Source organism: Jaculus jaculus, chromosome 14 (genome assembly GCF_020740685.1).
Source record: "Jaculus jaculus isolate mJacJac1 chromosome 14, mJacJac1.mat.Y.cur, whole genome shotgun sequence".
Taxonomy (NCBI): domain Eukaryota; kingdom Metazoa; phylum Chordata; class Mammalia; order Rodentia; family Dipodidae; genus Jaculus; species Jaculus jaculus.
This window is the reverse complement of record NC_059115.1, coordinates 73,968,187-73,990,108: the sequence shown is the minus strand read 5'-3', so window position 1 is coordinate 73,990,108 and position 21,922 is coordinate 73,968,187. Positions and strand designations below refer to the sequence as shown.

The 21,922-nt window shown below is 39.6% G+C and overlaps 1 protein-coding gene across 1 annotated transcript; it reads right to left on the bottom strand.

Moving 5' to 3' along the window:
- Nucleotides 1-1,668: 1,668 nt before the first annotated feature.
- On the bottom strand, nt 1,669-20,546 carry Cetn3 (centrin 3). Its single transcript, XM_004651624.2, has 5 exons — nt 20,402-20,546; nt 17,412-17,547; nt 13,282-13,396; nt 7,665-7,856; nt 1,669-1,956 (listed from the first exon to the last, which is right to left on the bottom strand). The coding sequence occupies exons 1-5, from the start codon at nt 20,416-20,418 to the stop codon at nt 1,913-1,915; spliced, it is 504 nt and encodes a 167-aa protein (XP_004651681.1). The 5' UTR covers nt 20,419-20,546; the 3' UTR covers nt 1,669-1,912.
- Nucleotides 20,547-21,922: the final 1,376 nt, after the last annotated feature.

Below are 21,922 nucleotides of genomic sequence, written 5' to 3'. Positions count from 1 at the left end.
TTAACCTGGATCCTTAGGCCTCAGAGGCAAACACCTTTACTACTAAGTCATCTCTCCAGCCCCTAATGCAGGCTTTATTAATGTTTTTCCAGTATAATTTATGCTTTTTTAAAAAAGTCTTATTTGGGACTAGAGATGGCTCGTTAGATTTCTGCTTGCAAGATTTCCAGTCCAAGTGTGAGTTCCCAGTATTAATGTAAAGCCAGATTCAGAGTGGCACATGCATCTGTCATCACAGCATGCCTATGGGAACTGGAGGTGAGGCTAGGAGAATATGGGGAAGATTTCAAGCAGCAGCATAAGAAAACCCATCTCAGAAGCGTAGAAGGGGAGGAAGAACACTGGAGGTTGTCTTCTGACCCCCACACGCATGTCATGACAAACACATGCCCATACACACACACGTCATGCATATGCACACAACACGTTTTAAAAAATTAAAAGCAGTCTATGGCTAAGGAGATGGCTCAGCAGTTAATGGCATTTGTTTGGAAAGACTGCTGGCCCAAGTTTGATTCCCAGTACCCATATAAAGTGGTGCATGTGTCTGGAGTTGGTTTAGTTGCAAGAGGTCCTGGTGTGTCCATTCTCATGTTCTCTCTCCTCTTTCTCTTCTCTTTCCTTTCTCTTCTCTTTCATCTCAAATAAGATAAATAAGCATGAAAGTGAAAAAGCAAAAAGAAAGAAGAGAGGGGGGAAGGAGGAAGGAAGGAGAGAGAAAAAAACAGACAGTGGTCACTACTCTTAAACCAGTATCATGACTGGCTTGCCTGAGCCAGTTCCAATTCACACAGCCCCAGTGTAAGTAGCAATTTCCCTACCTAAATCCTTGCACTTTTAAGGGAACCTAATAATTCAGATGATTAAATACAGGACTAGCTATCTAGTTGTAGAGCTTTCTGTTTTTTTAATCTCGGAGCAACAAACCACTATTCCACAGTCAAATATATAAAATAGTAAGCCAGGGCTAGAGAGATGGTTCAGCAGCTTTTATATACCCACAATCTGAAAGTTATCACTCTTGAGAAAGAGAAGGCAGGTATGGAGGCACACACCCTTAATCCCAGTACTTGGAAGGCAGAGTAGGAGGATTGCTGTGAGTTCAAGGCCACTCTGAGACTACATGGTGAATTCCAGGTCAGCCTGGGCTAGAGCAATACCCTATCCCAAAAAACAAAAACATTAAAAAAAAAAAAGAGGTAGGTCTAAACTGCATCATGTACGGAAATCCAGAACATCAAATCTGATAACCCTCCAGTAATGGAAAACTGTGCTGCTCTATTATCATCTCTATTCTGATTTTTTTATAAACTATTAAGAGAAAAGATTTAAAAAATATTCTGAGCGCTAATGGGCATTAGAAATCACAGTAAAATATTACAGCTGGGGTGATGGGAAGATGGATCAGCAGTTAAAACACTTGCTTGCAAAGCCTGCCAGCCCAGGGTTCAATTCCCAAGCCACCCACGTAAGCAGAACAAGTGGTACAAGCATCTGGAGTTCACTGGCAGCAGCAAGAGGTCCTGGCACATGCACGTGCATGCACACACAAATGAGTTTAAAATGGTTTTTTAATAGAATATTTACCAAACTTTAAAATAGTAATAAAATAAATATTTTAATGATGAAAATTTGAACAACATATGCATCAAAATAAAAACAGTAATATTAAAGAATATACACCACAGGGCTTTATTTTTCAGAATTTTATATCAAAGCTGCAAAGCTGAGCCGCGTGCGCACTAGCCACACTGCCACGCACCACCGCAGAGCATCCCGAGCGCAGGCGCACAGGGGGCGGCGCGGCCCTGCACAGCGACAGCTACGTTGGCTTCCTTTCTATCGCAGCTCCAGGCATGAGAACTGTGTGAGACAGAGGCTGCAACACGGCGGTGCTTGTCCTTGTCATGTGTTATATGTCACCAGTCATGATGGCAATGAATTCCTCTTGATTTACTGTAGTGACAAAGAAAATACAACAGTCAGAAATACAGGTACCTTTGTTTTCAAAGAATATAACTACCATTTTACACAACTTTAAAATGTTTAATATACAGAGTTTTATAAACCAAAACTAGCTTTGCACCTTTACTTCTTGTCACAAAGGTAAACAAAAATAAAATAAAATAAAATAAATGTTACATTTTAAATTAATACTCTGTAATGTGAAGTAGGGAAACCATATTTATTATAACATTTGTATAGTTACTAAAATATTTTAAAAAGTGCACTATTTTCGATTTAAATGAGCACAAAACCATCTTTTAATTTACTTATTTGCAAGCATAGAGAGAGAGAGGAGAGAGACATAGACTGGGCGTAGCAGGGCCTCCAGATGCACATACAGCTTTGTGCTTCTGACTTTACGCGGGTACTGTGAAACTGAGACCAGGCCACACGGCCTTGCAAACAAGTCCCTTAACCGCTGAGCCATCTCTCCAGTCCCACTGCCCCCTTTTTATAATACTTACTCTACTAATTCGCTTAGCACACCTTCCCTTTATAGGTAAGTTTGAGTATAGCAGGTAGGCTAATTAATCCTAAAGAATGAAAATATATTAAAACTAGAACAAAATGACAAATTGCTTGCTTGTCTTGAACTTGTATATATCTAACAGCCTACTTTAAAAAAAAAAAACTGAAAACAGGTTAACATACCACATATAAGACACAGTAAGATGCAAATGCAATCACTGATAACAAATAATTGTTCCTCTATTAAATGTACAAATATAATATGGTAAGAAAATTTAAAACTACATTTAAGATAGCAACCTAGAAATAGAAAATTTAAAACTCCCCATAAAGATAATCTTTGAGAAGCAATACAAGCCAGGTGTGTTGGCACACGTCTTTAATCCCAGTACTCAGGAGGCAGAGGTAGAAGGATTACCATGAGTTCGAGGCCACCCTGAGACTCCATAGTGAATTCCAGGTCAGCCTGGGCTACAGGGAGACCCTACCTCAAAAAACAAAAACAAAAACAAAACAAAACAAAAAAAAGAAGCAATACAAACATCACAGTTAACAGAAATATTCTACAAAGAAAATTTCCTCTATAAAACAAGTGAGTTTATGGACCCTAAGACTTAACACCCCCTAAGACAGAGCTATGAATAACAATGCTGACAGGTAAAAAAACACTACGCTGAGACATGAAAGCCTGGCTTCTCGCCATAGCTCTGTAAGGGTTCTGCCTCTCAGTCTCTTCAGCTGAACCTCCATCAACAATGATGATATGTCAGGCTGTTTTGCTTAAAATCCTAGATGGTAATATATGGAAACAGTCCACTGAAACAAACACTTCTAAATGTTAAATGAATGTCAACACCATACCAAGTGTTCTATAATGCATCAAAACATATGCCAAGATTCCTGTCCTGCAATAAACTTGAATCAAACTAAATAAAAGATATTTCAAAAATATTAATTTTATTAGGCTGCAAAAATGGTGTCAGAGTTCTGAAAGTATCTTTGTTCTTAGTAATTACATGCTAAAATATGAGGGAACTGAGCTCTTAATACATGGATTTAATACACCTATTTTTGAAGTGTTCAGAAAAAATATACATATCCACTCCAGAGATAAAGCCCGAACTCAGTAAAATATTTAGTAAGGAGTCTAGGAAAATAAAATAGTGTTTACAGTACTAGTTGAAACTTTTTGTCTATGTTTGAGAACATTTATAATAAACTCAGAAAATTTGACCAATTAACAATGTTGAAGATATAAACATGTATCAGTAATGAAAATAATACAGTAATATCAGAAAACTAGCACTATGTGAGTTAGTACTTATTCTTGAAACAAAGTAAATATTATGTAACACAAAATATTATCTATTATAAAACAGATCAAAGAGTATTGAAAATAAAACTATCAAAATAGGAAAAATTATTAATGATAAAAATTTAGGCATAAGTAAATCATGGTATGAACTGTAAATTTAAAATACAACATTTGGAAAGAAAGGGAAAAAGAGAGCTAGAGTGGAGAATGTTACCACAGTTAAAGGAAGAGAATGAGTACCCAGCAAAAAGAAACGTTAGAGTTAACAAGAGAGAGCGTCCAGAAGCTGAAGGAGAACCATGAACCCACTGTTCAGCACTAGGCAGTTCCAAGACACTATGACAGACATGGATGAAAAGAACATAAAATGGAATACCCTAAACTCTATCTCTATCAAAGACCTCAGAAATCAGAGTTGTGACCCAAAAGCAGTGACTCTGCAGCAAAGTAAACAAGGTTAAATAGACAATGAATACCCTTTCTGTTCCCCTAATTAAAGACAAAAAAGTTCAAGTACAAAATAATTTCTAAATAATTTAATAAATAATGTGGATCCTCATTTAAGAACCACTGGAGTAGCAATCTACACTGAGGCATCTAGGCCAAAACAGAAAGCAAGTGCAATATTGTTAAGGAAGCAACAAAAGCAGCCTTAGATGAGTTAATTATAAATAATTTTAACAGTGTAACACAGTCATCATTAAAGTATTAACAATTCAAAAAGTACTTAAGTTTTGTTAAAGATTTTATTTTTAAAAAATGTAAAATTTAAATACTCAAATTTTAAATTCAACTTCACATAGAAGTTCTGAAACTATAAACATATTTTAAATCATTAACATATACTATAAGGTATAATATCATATCAAACATATTTTAATCTATTCAACAATTAACATATACTATAAGGTATAATATCATATCAAACATATTTTAATCTATTCAACAATTTGGTATCTAAGAACATAATGTTGGGCTGGAGAGATGGCTTAGCAGTTGAGCGCTTGCCTGTGAAGCCTAAGGACCCCGGTTCGAGGCTTGGTTCCCCAGGTCCCACGTTAGCCAGATACACAAGGGGGTGCACGTGTCTGGAGTTCGTTTGCAGAGGCTGGAGGCCCTGGCGCGCCCATTCTCTCTCTCTCCCTCTATCTGTCTTTCTCTCTGTGTCTGTTGCTCTCAAATAAAAAAAAAAAAAAAAAAAGAACATAATGTTTAAATCCAAAAAAGAAGAAAACAGAAAGTAGCTAAGAAAATTAAACTAGCCATTCTTCTATTACAGAACCTTTCCAATAAAACAGAGTTGTATAACCTTTCTCAACAATAACTAACAAATCTAGCACAATGCCTACTTTAAAATAAGCATTTGATAAAACATTGGCTGAATCAAGAAAAGACAGTAACTTTCTTATACACTGGCTTCTTTAAAAGAAAATTTTAACAGAGCTAGAAAGACGGCTACACAGCAAAGTCAAAGGATCCAGGTTTGATTCCTAGTACCTATGTAAAGCCAGCTGCACAAGGTGGTACATGCAATCTGGAGTTCATTTGCCGTGGCTAAAAGCCATCACACACTCATTCTCCCATTCTCCCCCAGCCTGCTTCCTTCTCTAATAAATATATAAATAAATGAAATTTTTAACAAATCAACTCTTCCATAGGATAAATTTTATTATAAATCACCAACAGGAAGAATTTTAGAGAATTTAATTAAATAGTTTAAAGACCACCTTCTTTTTTTTGTTTGTTTTGTTTTTTTTTGTCTTTTGTTTTTGTTTTTGTTTTTCAAAGTAGGGTCTCACTCTAACTCAGGCTGACCTGGAATTCACTCTGTAGTCCCAGGGTGGCCTTGAATTCATGGTGATCCTCCTACCTCTGCCTCCCAAGTGCTGGGATTAAAAGCATGCACCACCACACCCAGCTTGACCACCTTACTTCTAAAAGGAAAAATAAAAAGTTCAGCATCAAAAATGCCAGTTGAATGTTGTTAATACATTGCCTCCTGTAATAGGCAATCTAATTATATTTCACAGCTCAAAAAGCAATAACAGTACTTTTATAATTGACACACTCTTTGCCATATGGAGATCTGAGTTTGAATTCTAGTTCCATAATCTTGTGATGCCCTTGGGTAGACTTTTAATCTGTGAAAGCTTTATCTTCCTCATCTACTTCACATGGAATGTATATACAAGTATCACAGTACATTCATTTCATAAAAGCTATCATGAAAAGAAGTGATATAATTCACAATCAAAGAAGCATGAATGTCTTATTCTTTAAAGAATTTATATTCTAAGCACAGATCTAATACACAGTAATTGTAAATAAATGTTTATTTCATGATTATTCGAAAGGTACTCTACCATGCCCTTTAAAATAATGCTTTCAGCTTTCAAAAAGATGTATTATATTTTATTTTACATTATTTTGAGGAGTTGGGGGTTTCTACATCATTACCAAAGCTTTATGTCTACCCTGTATAATTTATCTTTAGCTCCACATACATATTCATTACCTCTACATATAATTCTTTTAAAGTTTGCTGCTCTTTAAACTGGACATCAAGCCAGGTGTAGTGGCGCACGCCTTTAATCCCAGCACTGGGGGGGAGGGGGGAGCAGAGTTTGAGTGAGTTTGAAGCTACCTTGAAAGTACATAGTGAATTCCAGGTCAGCATGAGCTACAGTGAGATGCTACTTGGGGGAGGGGGGAAGACTGGACATATTAAACATTCACAAATACAAATAAATTATTAAAGTTCACAAAAAAGCAGCAAACTAGTATGATCTTTAGCAGTGTAAAACACAAAAGAATACAAAACTTGGTTTCCATCCAAAAGAACCCATATTAGAGATGTGAAAGTATCAAAGCAGTTTGCTCCTCTACATGCCAGGAGCCCTCAATGGAACCCTCAAATCCACAGACCCTGTTCTAGAGGGCTGCTAAGGAAAAGACCTTATTCTAAATGTACTAGAAGGAAAAAAAATGAACGTGGGGAAAATGAGCAACATTTAAGCAGACAGAAATCAGACTAAGAACAGCGTGATGAAATACACAAGTGTCTTCAGGATAAGGAGTATTCCGTCAAAGTGTGTGAGAGGTCAAGCAGAAACACAGAACACACTGGGATAAAACCAGGTTCTTAGGGTGAGGCAGTGATCAGAAGGTTCTGCTCGTTCTGCAAGTAGCAAAGAATGCTGCATGTGCATCACTCAACCTACATTTTGGGGGAAAAAATGTTATCAGCAGCAGCAGAAGAAAGAGTACAGAGATTGAGGCCGGGAGACAAGGAGGGGCTGTAGGAGACAGCAAGAGCCTGGCTCCTGGGGCTGTGTAGCACAGGCCAGCACACAGCGCGGCACCTGGCTGGCGGCCAGAGTAAAACATGAATCCAAACACTCTGAACAAGAACCAGGGCCTGGATCAGGACAGCAAGAAGCAAATAAACAGATAAAAAGCACCTGAAAGGTAAATCAGTATAACTTAGAAATAGTTTAGAATGCATGCAGATGAAGGGAGAAAGCACTGAATTTTGGTGGCATTTCATCTTTAGGAATAGGTGAAGCAAGTTCTTGAAGTCTGGTGCTTCATGTGAAAATCTGCACTTGTTTTAAGTATCTGCTTCATGCTAAATATTAAGCAAAAAGTTCATTACAAAACAAGCACCACACTGAATAAGAAAGGACAGTTTATAGAGCTGGCACACACCTGGAGTCCTAGCTATTCAGGATTGAGGCAGAAGGATGGGAAGTTCAAGGCCAGCCCCGGCAACATGATACCCATCTCAAAAGAAAAATGTAACATTTTGCTAATGACTTTAAAAAACAAAGCAATATCTGTATAGCATCAGGGATACTTGGCAAAAAGAACTTACTTTCTCCGTCACCGTCTTTATCAAATTCTTCTATCATAGCTCGAAGTTCTTCATCACTCATGTTTTCACCCAATTCTCTGGCAACACGTCGCAAATTCCTCAAGCTTATTTTACCTGAATCATCATCATCAAATAGCTTAAATGCCTTCAATATTTCTTCATGTGGATCTCTTTCCAATATCCAATCTGTCACTAAAGTTAAAAAAAATTGCAAGCCTATGTAATCAAGAAAGGCATTTCTTTGTAAAATCAACTATTAAAAGAGAAAAAAGTTAATCAATGGCTACAAATGAAAACTTAAGCATGCCTGTAACTCTAGACAATCAAGTAAACATTTCCGAAGTAACTCTCCATGGAATTCTGCATACAAAGGTAAAGTGTTTGTGATCTTCATCATGTTATTAAAAGTAAGCTGGACTTATTTAAGTGAACAGAATCATTATAAAATTTCAACTGTTTATACATGGAAAGTACTAAAATGTTTAGTGAACCTAAATAAAAACAATATAATTTAAGTCCTCAAGAAGTTATTATTATCTGTTGCTGTTTCTTCTGTATTTGGTTGAACAAGCTAATTCAACCATTCAAGCTCTTATCATCTCAACTACACATATATCCAAAATTATCTTTTTGCCATTAATTTTATACAAAACAAGCTTCCAAGAAACTAATTGAAATATATTACTATAAGTATGCAAATCGAAGCTTATAAATATTCAGTAAAAAAGGGAATTGGCATATCTACAGCCATAACACCAAAATAAAATACCACACTTAACTCTATGGCTCATACTCAACTTATTTTGAACTTAGTCCCAACAAAAAAGCAGGACAAGGAAAAAAAAAGTGTTAAGAAATTTTCTTCACCAATTAAATAATTTGCATGACAGGTGAACCAAAAAAGCAGCTTGCTGAAAATATTAATGCACTTCTTTAAGAAGCAACAGGGTGATCTGGTGAACAGATGGGACTCCAACATGCATAAATGCTTATCCTACTGACACTCCATGTTAGTTCTTTTACATTGATTTGTCTATATGAGCTTGTATTGGTATTCTCCCTTAGAATTCAGCCTTCTTAGGAATTACAAGGGCCCATAATTCAGGTCAGCTAAAGCATTCACTAGCAAATAATTTTACAGTGGCAACTCTCTTCCATGTCTTGACTTTTCTTTCTGTTCTACAAGTAGAATTCCACCATAGTTTTTTCAATGAAAATAAATCCAACAAAGCCTGGCAGCTCATGCTTGCAACCCTGCGTCTGGAAGGCTCACGTGGAAGATTTAAATTAATACAAGCAGTAAAAGTGAGTTTCATTATTTCACAAAACTACAAATTTCTTTTTAAGTAACTATTTTGTTGTGTTGAATTTTTAAGTTATAATACTGAATTTTTACTGACATACAGCACATTAAATCAAACCAAGTACAAAGGTACAAATTTAACTACAATGTCAGAAATGTTCTTCATCAGCAGGGTGTGTGGGCGCACGCCTTTAATCCCAGCACTCGGGAGGTAGAGATAGCAGGATCACCATGAGTTTGAGGCCACCCTGAGACTACACAGTGAATCCCAGGTCAGCCTAGGCCAGACTAAGAGCCTACCTCAAAACAAACAAACAAAAAAAGTTCATCAAAATAATTCAACCTGATACATACATAAAGCTCACTTAACAATCCCGCAAATCCTAACACATCACAGTAACAGTAAATATAAAATCATAAAGGCAATTTTAGGAATATTAATTGTATTTCTCACTGCATTTTTTAAGTTCCTATCCAAACACACAGCACTTAAACTCAAACGCTAAAAACGAAATGCCTTCCATGACTGCCATGGTAGCTCTCGGCTTGCCTTGCTAACCTCCACCCTTCAAAAGCAACAGCACCAACTACCCAGTTTGAAAAAAGGAATCATTTTTAATCCATAAACTTATCAGATACTCAGTGGTGAGGATATTATGATATTTTACTCTTAAATAAAACTTTGTTGTCTTCAATGTCTTCCACCTCATCTTCAGTCTTACCAGCTATTTTTCTAAACACCACCACATCTCATTGCACAGAACTTCGCTCTCACTCTCTGCTGACTGGTGCGTTGCGCACGACTCTGCCAGTCTGCTCTGACTCTGCTCCCCAGCCACCGCCCTACCCTGCAGCAGGTGCGTGAAATGAAGCTTCCCGGCAACGGTACTGCCAGTAGCACTCTTTTCTGCACTGCTGGCCCTGTCTCCAACGCGTCTTCTCTCCTCCTCCTTCATAATGATCTCACAAGTCTTGCAATAAAAGAAAATCTTATAAAAGGACGGGTATGGTAGTGAACAGGCAACTTCAGCCCCAGGGTAATTCCAGCCTTAGACAAAAATCACACCTTACCATACAAAGTCCTATCCATCCTTCACCTACACTTAAGTTGTAAGCACTTCAAAAGAATCTCTTGGTAACTTTAAACATTTATTTATTTATTTGCAAGCACAGAGAATGGGCACACCAGAGCCTCTTGCCACTGCAAATTAACCCCAGATGCATGTGCTACTTTGTGCATCTGGCTGTACATGGACACTGGGAACTGAATTTGGGCAGTTAGGCTTTGCAAGAAAACGCATTTATCTGCTGAGTCATCTCTCCAGCCCCTCTTGGTAACTTTTAACTAATTCCCTTCCCTCCCACAAAATTCAATAAGCAAAATGAAAATAATGCAATATTGTATTTTAAGAAGGTGATTTAAGAAATAAGTAGTACATATCAAGAACAGGTGAAGTCCAAATATCAGACTTACAATGGCCTTACCTGAAGGATAGCAATTCCTAAAGCACGTGTTACTCATTAGTCTCAGGCTAGTATCTATAAACTTGTATTAAATATATATTTACTGTTGTTTTTCTAGTACTAAGGAAAACCCAGTTAGGTACCAGGCTTCATCTGGAAATACCTGTCTGTGGGACAGTGTACTACTCTGTCAATAATAGATAGTCCAAGTGTTCTTTGATTCACTTATTCCAAAGTATAAAACATACTAATTTAGTTTCCATTATAAACTAAAAGCAATCAACAAGTGGGGAGGGATGCATGATTCTTAACCATTGGGCCATCAACAGCCTGCTTATCTGAGACTGACATCTTAATAGGTAGCCTTAAGATAGGTAAGGCTCGCAGTGAGCATATCAAAAGGCTGATCTTTGAGAGGTTCAGCTCAAGTGTCGCCACAGCTAATTTAGATGAAACCCAGTATCTGTTTTTTGGAAAACAGAAAAGACAGGGTATCAGGAAAAGGTGAGATAAAATGGGATTCTGCTCTACACTGCTAAAATCATAACTTCAACATTGTACCCATTTACACATAATGTGACTTACAAAATTATTAATGATGGCACTGCTTAAAGGAGCCAGCAAAGATGAAAAGACACTGACAAGATAGAATAGTTTTTATATCTCAATGATACAAACATATTTCCAGTCTCTGAAACAATGAAACAAAAGACTAGTATTCTTACAAGTTGTAACAGCAGGGCTGGAGAGATGGCTTAGCAGTTAAGGCACTTGCCTGAAAAGCTTAAGGACTCAGGTTTGTTCCCAAAACCCAATAAGCCAGATGCACATGGTGGAATGTGTCTGGAGTTTAGAAAAAGGCCCATTTTTAAGAACATGTTATCAGCTTTAACCCTCAGAGAACTCTGAGGCATTACCACTACCCCATTTTATAGTTAAAAATGAGACACGGTAAAACAAAATAATCAAGTTACACCAGCCAGTAAGTCAGAACCAAGACTCTGATCCCAGTGAATTTGGTTCCAAAGTAGTCCATGCTAAACCACTGTAATGTATAAGGTACCTGAATTATAGCTCTCTCCCAATAGCATCATGTCCACTGTGTCCTCACACCTTGTTAAGAGAGCACCTACACTGACAAAAGAACAGTGGCTCTCCCCTTTCCTCCAGTGAACAATTTCACAAATTAGAGGGGAAATATGTTTCTAAAATGGCTACACTGCCTCTCTGAAAGACTTACTGAGAATCTTCTAGCCAGGCACGGTGGCTCACGCCTTTAATCCTAGCACTTGGGAGGCTGAGGTAGGAGGATCACCATGAGTTCAAAACCACCCTGAGACTACATAATGAGTTCCAGGTCAGCCTGAGCTAGAGTGAGAGTGAGACCCTACCTCAAAAGAAAAAAAAAAGAGGAGGTGAAAGAGGAGGAGGAGGAGGAGGACAGAATCTTCTATGCTGAGAAAAATAATTCTTGAGCCAGGCACACCTTTAATCCCAGCACTCAGGAGGCAGAGAAGCAAAATTGCTGTGAATTCTAGGCCACCCTGAGACTACATCGTGAATTCCAGATCAGCCTGAGCTAATGTGAGACCCTACCTCCAAAAAAATAAAAAATTTTTAAAAAATAATTCTTTCTCAAGGCAGGCATGGCAGCACATGCCTTTAATCCCAGCACTCGAGAGGCAGAAGTAGGAGGATCTCCATGAGTTCGAGGCCACCCTGAGACTACAGAGTGAAAAAAGGTCCAAAAAAGAAAGAAAGAATCTTTCTCTGGCATTCATCATTTACTTCTGCCTCCCAGCTTTTGGATGAGTTTTTTTTAATGTTTTTATTTATTCATTTGTTTGTGAGAGAGACTGAGACAGAGACGAAGACAGAGACAATGTGTATGAGTTCCAGGGCTTCCTGCCACTGCAAAAAAACTCCACACACGTGTTACATTGTGCACCTGACGTTACATGGGTGCTGGGGAATCAAACCTGGGACAACAGGCTTGGCAAGCAAGTACCTTTAGTCACTGAGCCATCTCCCCAGTCCAGACTTTCTTTTTTTTTGGTTCCTTTTTGAAAAAAGGCTGTAATTTCTTTTTGTTTCCCACATTATTTATTCATAATTAATTAAAATAAGGATTTTATGTATATGCAACTGTACTAGTTTTCAAATTTTTCAAAGATATGAAAATAATAAGACATGCATATACTATGACTCTCATATTGTTGGCATAGAACAGTAGGCTCACCAAAATCAACTACACAAAGTTTAACCATATTAAACTCATGGTACATCATCTTCAGTGGGTGGTTCTACAATGTCCTCGTTCTGGTTTGCTTACAACAACCCTTCCCTTCTCATCTCTCAACAGACGATGTTAATCACTAAGATTACAGTCACCCAGAGTATACAGGCCCTCAAAATCCCTGTGAGGCTGACAGCGTGAACTTCATCCACTGCCAAGATAACAACCCTACTACTAGTTTCCCTTGTTCCCACTTTGCCAATAAACATCACAAAACAGAAAGGTCTTGAGAAGTATGTCTAAATAACAGTCTATTTTTCAGAATAGAAATAAATTTTGAATTACCTTTTCACTTTTAACACATAATAATCAATACATCTTACTCAGTGAAACATAATTCCATAAAAACCTACATAACACAATATTTCTTTGTTAGAATCTTCAGAACAAAAGCGAAAACTGCAATTCTCACAGCGAAGCTGTTAATATTCTCTCTTTCTGAAAACCACAAAGAGAATAACTAAAAAATACAGAACCACTAAAACTTAAAAAACTTACATTACCCAAATAATTCCCCCAAAACCGTTGGTTACAAAGACTATTTAAATACACACCAACTTCATTAAAATCTTCAAAGGTGATTTTGCCTGTGGCTTCTCTGTCATAATCTTTAAGAATCTTCAGTACATCAGCTTTTTTTACATCAAACCCCAAGGCTCTCATTGCCACCTTTTGGATTAAAAGAGAAAAGCAAATAAAGCATTTTTTACAAAGAAATGATCTCTGATTCTTAAGAATTTTTTACTGATAAAAGATCACAATATATTACTAAAGTACAACTTGCAAGTTTTCTATCTAAAATAAAAAATTGTTACTACATTGATTTTTCTTTTTCTTCAAAAAGGAACTTTTTATGGACACATGTGTTGGTATCATTTCCCTCCTCCCTGCCCCATTCCACTGATGGGATTGCTGGTGTTCACCATGGCGTTGTAGGCTATGAGTTGTGAGAGCAGGAGGCAGTTTTCATTAGTGAAATTAAATACAAAATGTTTGCAGGCTGGAGAGATGGTCCAGCAGTTAAGGCACTTGCCTGCAAAACCTAAGGACTGGGACTCAATTCCCCAGCACCCAAGTAAAACAAGATGTGCTAAGTGGCACATGCATCTGGAGCTCGTTACCAGTGGCTAGAGACTCTGACATACCTATTTTCTTTCCCTCCTTCCCTCCCTCTCTCTCTCATCTCTCTCCCTCCCTCCCTCTCCCTCCCTCTCTCTCCCTCTCTCTCTCTCTTTCTCTGTCACACACATACACACACACATGCTTGCAAGTAAAAATAAATAAATATTCCTATTTGGGCTTTCATATGACCAACTAATTTAAAATGTTTTACAGGGCTGGAGAGATGGCTTAGCGGTTAAGCGCTTGCCTGTGAAGCCTAAAGACCCCAGTTCGAGGCTCGATTCCCCAGGTCCCATGTTATCCAGCCAGATGCACAGGTGGTGCACACGTCTGGAGTTCATTTGCAGTGGCTGGAAGCCCTGGAGCGCCCATTCTCTCTCTCTCTCTCTCTCTCTCTCTCCCCCTCTCTCTTTCTATCTGCCTCTTTCTCTCTCTGTCACTCTCAACTGCATAAACAAATAAAGAACAAAAACATTTAAAAAAGAAAACTTTCCTACCCTTTTAAAAAAATAAAAATAAAAATGTTTTACAGAAAACACTTCATTAATTTTTAAAACATTTTTATTTTTACTTATTTGCAAGGAGGGGGGAAGGAGGAAAAAGAGAAAAGAAATGAACACACCAGCACCTCCTGCCACTGCAAACAAACTCCAGATGCATGCACCACTTTGTGCATCTCACTTTACTTGGGTACCAAGAAATCAAACTCTGGCCATCAGGCTTCGCTCACAAGTTGTCTAATGCTGAGCCACCTCTCCACCCCACACTGACTTAATTTTAAACAATCTATTCCCAAAAGATAGGGAAAAGACATGCATAAGTATTTAAAAAGTTAAACAACAGGGCTGGAGAGATAGATGGCTTAGCAGTTAAGGTGCATGCCTGTGAAGCCTAAGGACCCAGGTTTGATTCCCCAGGTCCTACATAAGCCAGATGCACATGGTGGTGCATGCATCTGGAGTTCATTTGCAGTGCGAAGAGGCCCTGGTGCACCCATTCTCACTCTCTCTTTCTCCCTCTCTGTCTCTAATACATAAATAATTTTTTTTTTTAAGTTGAACGACAGAAGAGATAAAAGCATTAAAATAAATTACGGGGCTGCACAGGAGAAGCGGTGGAAGCCTGGAATACATCTAAAAAAAGTTAAAAACAGAAGAAAAAGAATTACCAGCAGAGCATATATAATTAGCTACCAAGCAAGTCCTGAGCTGAAGCAGAGACTCTGCTCCTCACACGACACATCCTGAAGTCTTACTTAGGAGACGGCTGCACAGGTAAGGGCTTCCACACAAGCAGGAAGACCAGAGCTCAGACCCGGCACCCACGTAAACACAGGGCAGGCACAGCCACTGCCCGTGACCCCAGGAAGCAAAGACAGGAAATGCCCAGGGCAAGCTGCCAAGCTAAACTGAGTCATCTCAAGTCACAGACCCTGAATCACTAAAACAAAGATGAGAGTGCGAGGAAGATAGCCAACCTCAAACTCTAGCCCACATACGTGCATCACACACACACACGTCTTCATGCATGCAAAATAATTAATAATAAAAAGAAACTAAGTTGTTAAGGTATGGGATTTAAAAAATAAGTAAATCGGAATAGGACATTTCAAAAGGATGACAATGAAATGAACAGAATTGCGAGACAGTGAACAGAGCTGTTTACCTTCTCAGAATGAGAAGAGTTTAGGTAAAAGAAAACAGTAAGCAAGTGAGAAATGAAAATATAGAGAACACTCAAAAAAATAATGCAAATGAATCTTAATGTGCAATGAGGAGTTAGTAAAAGTTTATGATCACTGAACTATATGGTACAAGAACTTAAGAGCTAAATTTATTGGTGGTATACAAGACAAACTAGTAGTGGAGAAACAATTTTGAAAGATTAAGCTGTGAAGTAAGGTCCCAAACCAAGACAGTCAATGGCAACAAATGGGCAACTGAAAGACAACAGTGGGAAAAGCACTGAAGAGGACCTCAAGAGCAAGGACAGAGCTCCCGGCATGTTACTGCTTTTAGACATCTGGCCTGGTCAACACATAGTTCCTAACCAAACTTAGAATTCTTACGCTTAAAAATCCCTCACAAACTTGTCAAGTTTAAACTACCAAATGAACATACTTATATTCAGTAAAGTTACATAAAAATCTCAAAATGCTCTCTCCTTTGCTGAATGTAAGAAACATAAGACCCATACCAGCTCCCCTTTAAAAGAAATATCTTGATTTATTTGTGAAATGGTCGAGAGAAAAGGTGCAACAGAGCTTTTTGCCACTGTAAATGAAATCCAGATGCTTGCCCCTCTTTGTGTATCTGGCTTTACAAGGGTGCTGGGGAATCAAATCCCAGTAGACAGGCTTTGCAACCAAATACCTTTAACTACTGAGCCAGCTCCCCAGCTACTCCTTTTATCACAAACTTTAAACCTTAAATTTTGCATTTCCTCCGTCATCATTGTGGTAGTTTGAATAGATGTCCCCCAGTAGATTCAGGAGTTTTATTAAAAAGATTCTTGGATATCCAGCTACCTGGTTGGAGGTGTCACTGGGGGCAGATCTGAACTTCAATGTAAGACAGACAGTGTCTGAGTTCTGCTGGACTTCCTGAAGGGTGCTTGCTGGTGTGGTAGTAATGGCTTTCTTTCTTTTTCCTTTTTATAGATGTAGACTGTTTATTTATTTGACAGAGGGAGTGAGAGAGAGAGAGAGAGAATGGGCACACCAGAACCTCTGGCCACTGCAAATAAACGCCAGAAGCATGCACCCTTTTGTGCGTCTGGCTAACATGGATCCTGCGGAATGAAACCTGGGTCCTTTGGCTTAACAGGCAAACGCTTTAACTGCTAAGCCATCCTCCAGCCTGTGGTGGTGGCTTTCTGCTTTTCTCTCTGTGTGGGCCCGTGAAAGAGAGTCAACTTCCTCTGTCATTATGGAATTTCCCCTTTATCTGTAAGCCTCGATAAACCTCTTCTCCCTCCTATAGAATGTGTCTGGTCTGGAGGTTCATCCCAGCAGTCTGAGGCTGCCTACTACATTTTTTTTATTGACAAGTTCCATAATTGTAAACAATATCCCGTGGTAATTCCTTTCCTTCCCCCATATTACAATCTTTATGTTCAATTTATGCACAAGATAAAATAGGCTGAGATTGTGCTGGTAATACATTAAAAATCAAAAGCTTGAAAGACAACACTTCCTAAACTTCAAAAGTCTGAGCTATATGCTACCTGCCCTTCCCCACGGCCCACCTACACACACATACCACAAGAAACCAATACTGGGAAGAATATGATAAGAACTATTTAAATTCCTTTAACTGTGTGAAGGAAAATAAGTATTTTCTACTAGTTGATACTTTTATATTTAAAAACCATTCACTTTTATATTTAAATACCATTCACAAGTGAAAAAGATACTCTAAAAGCCATGTTATGGGTTTTATTCATTTTTATTACAGAACCTCACTTTAAATAGCTTCATAGTTCCAAAACCAGTTATATTTTAAAGCAACTGTTAAAAGTATAAACTGTTTACTAGAAAAACATGTATCTTCAAGGATATTACCTTTAATTCATGATAATCTATAGCTTCATCTTTGTCTGTATCAAACAGCTCAAAAGCATCTTTAATTTCTTGTTTCTGTTCTTCAGAGAGCTCTCTTCTTTTTTTCCTCTTTGTTTTGTCTACGACAAGCTCACTCCTACAAAACAGAAAAGTGTCTTTAATCTACCTTAACCCAATTCTCTTATGTAAATTTGCCAAGGAAGGATTTTTCTAACTTTCAAAAAAGGGGAAGTATTTTGGGGAAAGATAAATTTTCTCTTAATGAGTCAATGTCTTGCTTTTTCATAATTTGACTGCTATAAATTTGAACTCTGTAACACAGAAGTTGGTATAGACACAGGTAGCAGGATCACTGTGAGTACAAGAACAGACTAAGACAGAGTGAATTCCAACTGAGCCTGGGCTAGAGTGAGACCTCAAGATAAATAAATCAATATTAACCTTTTCCTATTCCCCTCTTCGTATTGATTTCCACCAATAATATTTGGAAGAAATAAGTACCGTGAATTAAAAAAATAGTACTTTTGCCAGGCTTGGTGGCACACACCTTTAATCACAGCAGAGGTAGGAGGATCACCGTGAGTTTGAGGCCACCCTGAGATTACATAGTGAATTCCAGGTCAGCCTGAGCTAGAATGAGACCCTACCTCAAAAAAAAAAAAAAAAAAAAAAGTACTTTTACATCACAAACCCTGACCAAAACCCAACCCACCACAGGTGCTAATTACATCACCTTACACGAGTGTAATTCATAACTAACAGTTACTGTGTCCTTGTTTACCTATAATTAAGATCTCAAAACTACCAAATATGGGCCAGAAAACTTAACATCTAATTATTTTAACATTATACACTGAAAATGTTTTTAGATTATATGCTTCCAAGAGTTTGGTATTTTGTGATTTCTTCCACTCATTTCTTTAAAAACTATCAAAAGCTTAATGGGCCTAATAATAACAAATAGTAGATGCAAAAAATTAAAACAGTGCTGAGGGCTGGAAAGATGGCTCAGTGGCTAAGGCACTGGCCTGAGAAGCCTAAGAACCCAGGTTCAATTCCCCAGTACCCACGTAAGCCAGATGCCCAAGGTGGCACATGTCTGAAGTTCATCTGCAGTGGCCAGAGGCCCTGGTGTACTCATATTCTCTCTTTTTCTCTCTCTCTCCAATAAGTAAATTAATAAATAATAATGCTGAATATTTATTGCATGATTCTATGTAAATACTTTTTTTTTTTTTTTGGTTTTTCGAGGTAGGGTCTCACTGTGGTCCAGGCTGACCTGGAATTCACTATGGAGTCTCAGGGTGGCCTCCAACTCTCGATGATCCTCCCACCTCTGCCTCCCAAGTGTTGGGATTAAAGGTGTGTGCCACCTCGCCCAGTGTAAATATTATTTTTAAAAAGTAATTCTCAAGCTGGGAATAGTGGCTCACACCTTTAATCCCATCACGGGAAGCAGAGGTAGGAGGATTGCCATTAGTCTCAGACCACCCTGAGACTATATAGTGAATTCCAGAACAGCTTGTTCTAGAGCAAGATCCCACCTCTAAAAACCAAAAAAAAAAAAAAAGAAAAGTAATTCTTACCTAATATGTACATTTCAGGTTAAGCTTCTCATTTAAAACCGTGGAAAAAGCATTAAAAATAAAAAGGGAAAATTATCTTAAAGCCAGAAATGTCTTCCTTAAAAGCTGCCAAAGCAGATGTGTTCCAAGTGTTTAAATGAGGGTACAACACGTGTATAAGCACAAGTTTTAAACCATGGACGCTGATAAAGCTTTCAAAATGTGAAAAACAGCTGCTAGTGTAGGAATGCGTTATCCATTTTCATCCGAGTTGTTCTGGTCTCTGACACACACCAGCAAGAGAAAGAGGGTTAGAGGGTGACAAGCGGACACAGAGCAGGAGGGTGTTTCTTTCACACATGACCTGCCTTGACGCCAACCTGGGCATTGCCCGGGGCCATCATTGCCTTCCCAACACTCAAAGAGGTCAAGTCCATACCACACCTCTTTAACCTTTAGCAAAGGTACTGCACTTTGGGGTGGAGAGGGAGTAACTACACGGATATTGTTAAGGTGCAACCAACATATAGGGAGAGGGCAACCATAGATGAGAGACTGGAAGAAATCAGAAAATATCCACACACACACACAAAAAAAAAAAAAAGAAAAAAAAAAAAGGCTGGAGAGACGGCTCAGCAATTAAGGTGTTTGCTTGCAAAGCCTAAAGACCGGGTTTGATTCCCCAGTAACCCTAAAGACCGGGTTTGATTCCCCAGTAACCACTTAAAAGCCAGATGCACAAAGTGGTGCATGCGTCTCGAGTTCTTTTGAAGCAGCTGGAAGCCCTGATGTGCCTATTCATTCATATTTTCTTTCTGTCTCTTTCTTTCTCTCGCTCTTTTTCTCTCTCTGTTTGCAAATAAAAATAAATAAAAATAAAGCCAGACGTGGTGGCGCACGCTTTTAATCCCAGCACTTGGGAGACAGAAGTAGGAGGATCGCTGTGAGTTAGAGTCCATCCTGAGACTATATAGTGAATTCCAGGTCAGCCTGGAGCAGAGACCTTTCCTCGAAAACACAAAAAATAAATAAATTAAAACCAGAGACTACTGATAACCCCACTGGGAAGGGGCCTCAGTCATCGGGTGTGTGGAGGAGAGGTCACAACCCCGATGGGAATATAACCAATGTGCAACATGTCCATACAGTAAAGTTCTCAATAAAGGAAAATAAGCAAGGTAAGCTAGGCCCTGGAGAAGCACCGCGCTCTTCCGGGGGCACCGGCCACACCACCGTCCCCGCACGCACAGCCCGCGGGCAAACCTCGCGAGATTTCACTCCCGCCTCCTAGCAACGCCGCGGCCGGCCGCCGCCAGCCCGGCCCGCCGACCCCGGCTCCTCAGCTACGTGCCTCGGCCTGGCCTGGACCCCGCTCGGGGCGGGGACAGTTTGGCCGCCGCCTCCTCCTCCTCCTCGTTTACCGACCTCAGAGCTAAACTCATCTTCTCCACCGGCACAGTCGTTCCTCGCCACCACGACTTGACACCTCAAGACAGCACAGTACGGCTTCCACAAACCCACGAACACGCACCAACGACCGGCCCGGGCCTCGGCACCGCCCACCAGGCATTAGCTTCCGAATGGGATTGGCTGGAAAAAAAAAATCTCCACGATCCTTGCCTGTTAGGGCGGAAGCGTCTCTAGTTCTCGAAGCTCATTGGTCAGGTGACGTGTCAATCAAAAAAACGCTCCTCCTGCTGCCTTGCTCTCTCTCCTTCAATTGGCCAGAGGCCTTTCCCATAATCCTTTGCGCTGCTGGCCTGCGCGTCCCGGCGTGGAGGTCTCGCGGCTCATGGCTGCGGCGAGGAAGTAAAGGGACGTCTCCGGCCTCCCCAGGACCGAGGCGGGCCTCGGCTGCTGTCTAGATCGCTCACTTAGCATGGCCGGTGGTAATGGGGAATTGGCTTAAAGTGCAAAGGAAAGTGCGTGTTCTCCGTTCTGGTTTCCGTGAGTGTCGGTGTGAATGCTCTTCCCCCTTTGCAAGTGATCGTGAGGCACGTTCCATGGACCAGACATGGCTTATTTTGTTTTATTTTTGGTTTTGCGAGCTAGGGTCTCACTCTGGCCCAAGCTGGCTGGCCTGGAATTTACCATGTAGTTTCGGGGTGGCCTCGAACTCACGGTGATCCTCCTACCTCTGCCTCCCGAGTGCTGGGATTGAAGGCGTGCGCCACCACGCCCGACGTTAGACCTGGCTTATCACTACGGTGGGTTGTTAGGAGATGCAGGGAAGTTGTACCTGACCCACCCTTTCCTCTCCTTTTATCTATGGTGCTGCTTGCCATAGCTTCTGTCCCTTCTTTTCCAGTGCTGTTAGCTTTTTATAACACCTTGTCACCACCACCCCCAACTTGCCCTGTAGCTCACGTGGGTCGTTACACCTTCTGTATGTGGTGTTTGTCTCTGCTACTATGCGAATTTCTTCTCTAACACTTGTTTCCTTTCTTTGCCTGTTTGTTTTGAGGAAGGTTCTCAATGTAGCCCAGACTTCCCTCGAACTCCACGGAGATCTACCCTAGGCTCCCTGCTGCTGAGATTACAGGAGCAGCCACCAGGCTCAAGGCTGCGTTTTTTTGTTTTTGTTTTTTTTTTCCTGGCACTGGGATCAAACTAAGAGCCTTGCTCTTGCCAGACAGGTGCTCTCAAAAGCCAGAATTATACCTTCTATTTAACCCTGTTGCTTGTACTTAATAAATTGTGAGGGTTGGAGAGATGGCTCGGGTTAAAGGCACTTGTGTGCAAATACCAGCCCAGGTTAGGCCTGTTTCAAATCCCTAGTACCCACATAAAATCAGATGCATAGAGTGTTGGCATGGATCTGGAGTACGTTTGCAGCGGCAGGAGGCCCCGCTGTGCCCAATCTCTCTCTGGTCACAGATAAATATTAATAAATAAATAAAATATTTAAGAAAAATATGTCTGAAACATACCTGCTCCATAAATATT

Excerpts from the sequence above, each read along its gene's own strand:
- Cetn3 (XM_004651624.2), bottom strand. Across the intron at positions 13,397-17,411 it reads TAGATTATCATGAATTAAAG|GTGGCAATGAGAGCCTTGGG; the intron begins GTAATATCCTTG and ends TTAATCCAAAAG. Across the intron at positions 7,857-13,281 it reads TGAAGATTTTAATGAAGTTG|TGACAGATTGGATATTGGAA; the intron begins GTGTGTATTTAA and ends TTTTAACTTTAG.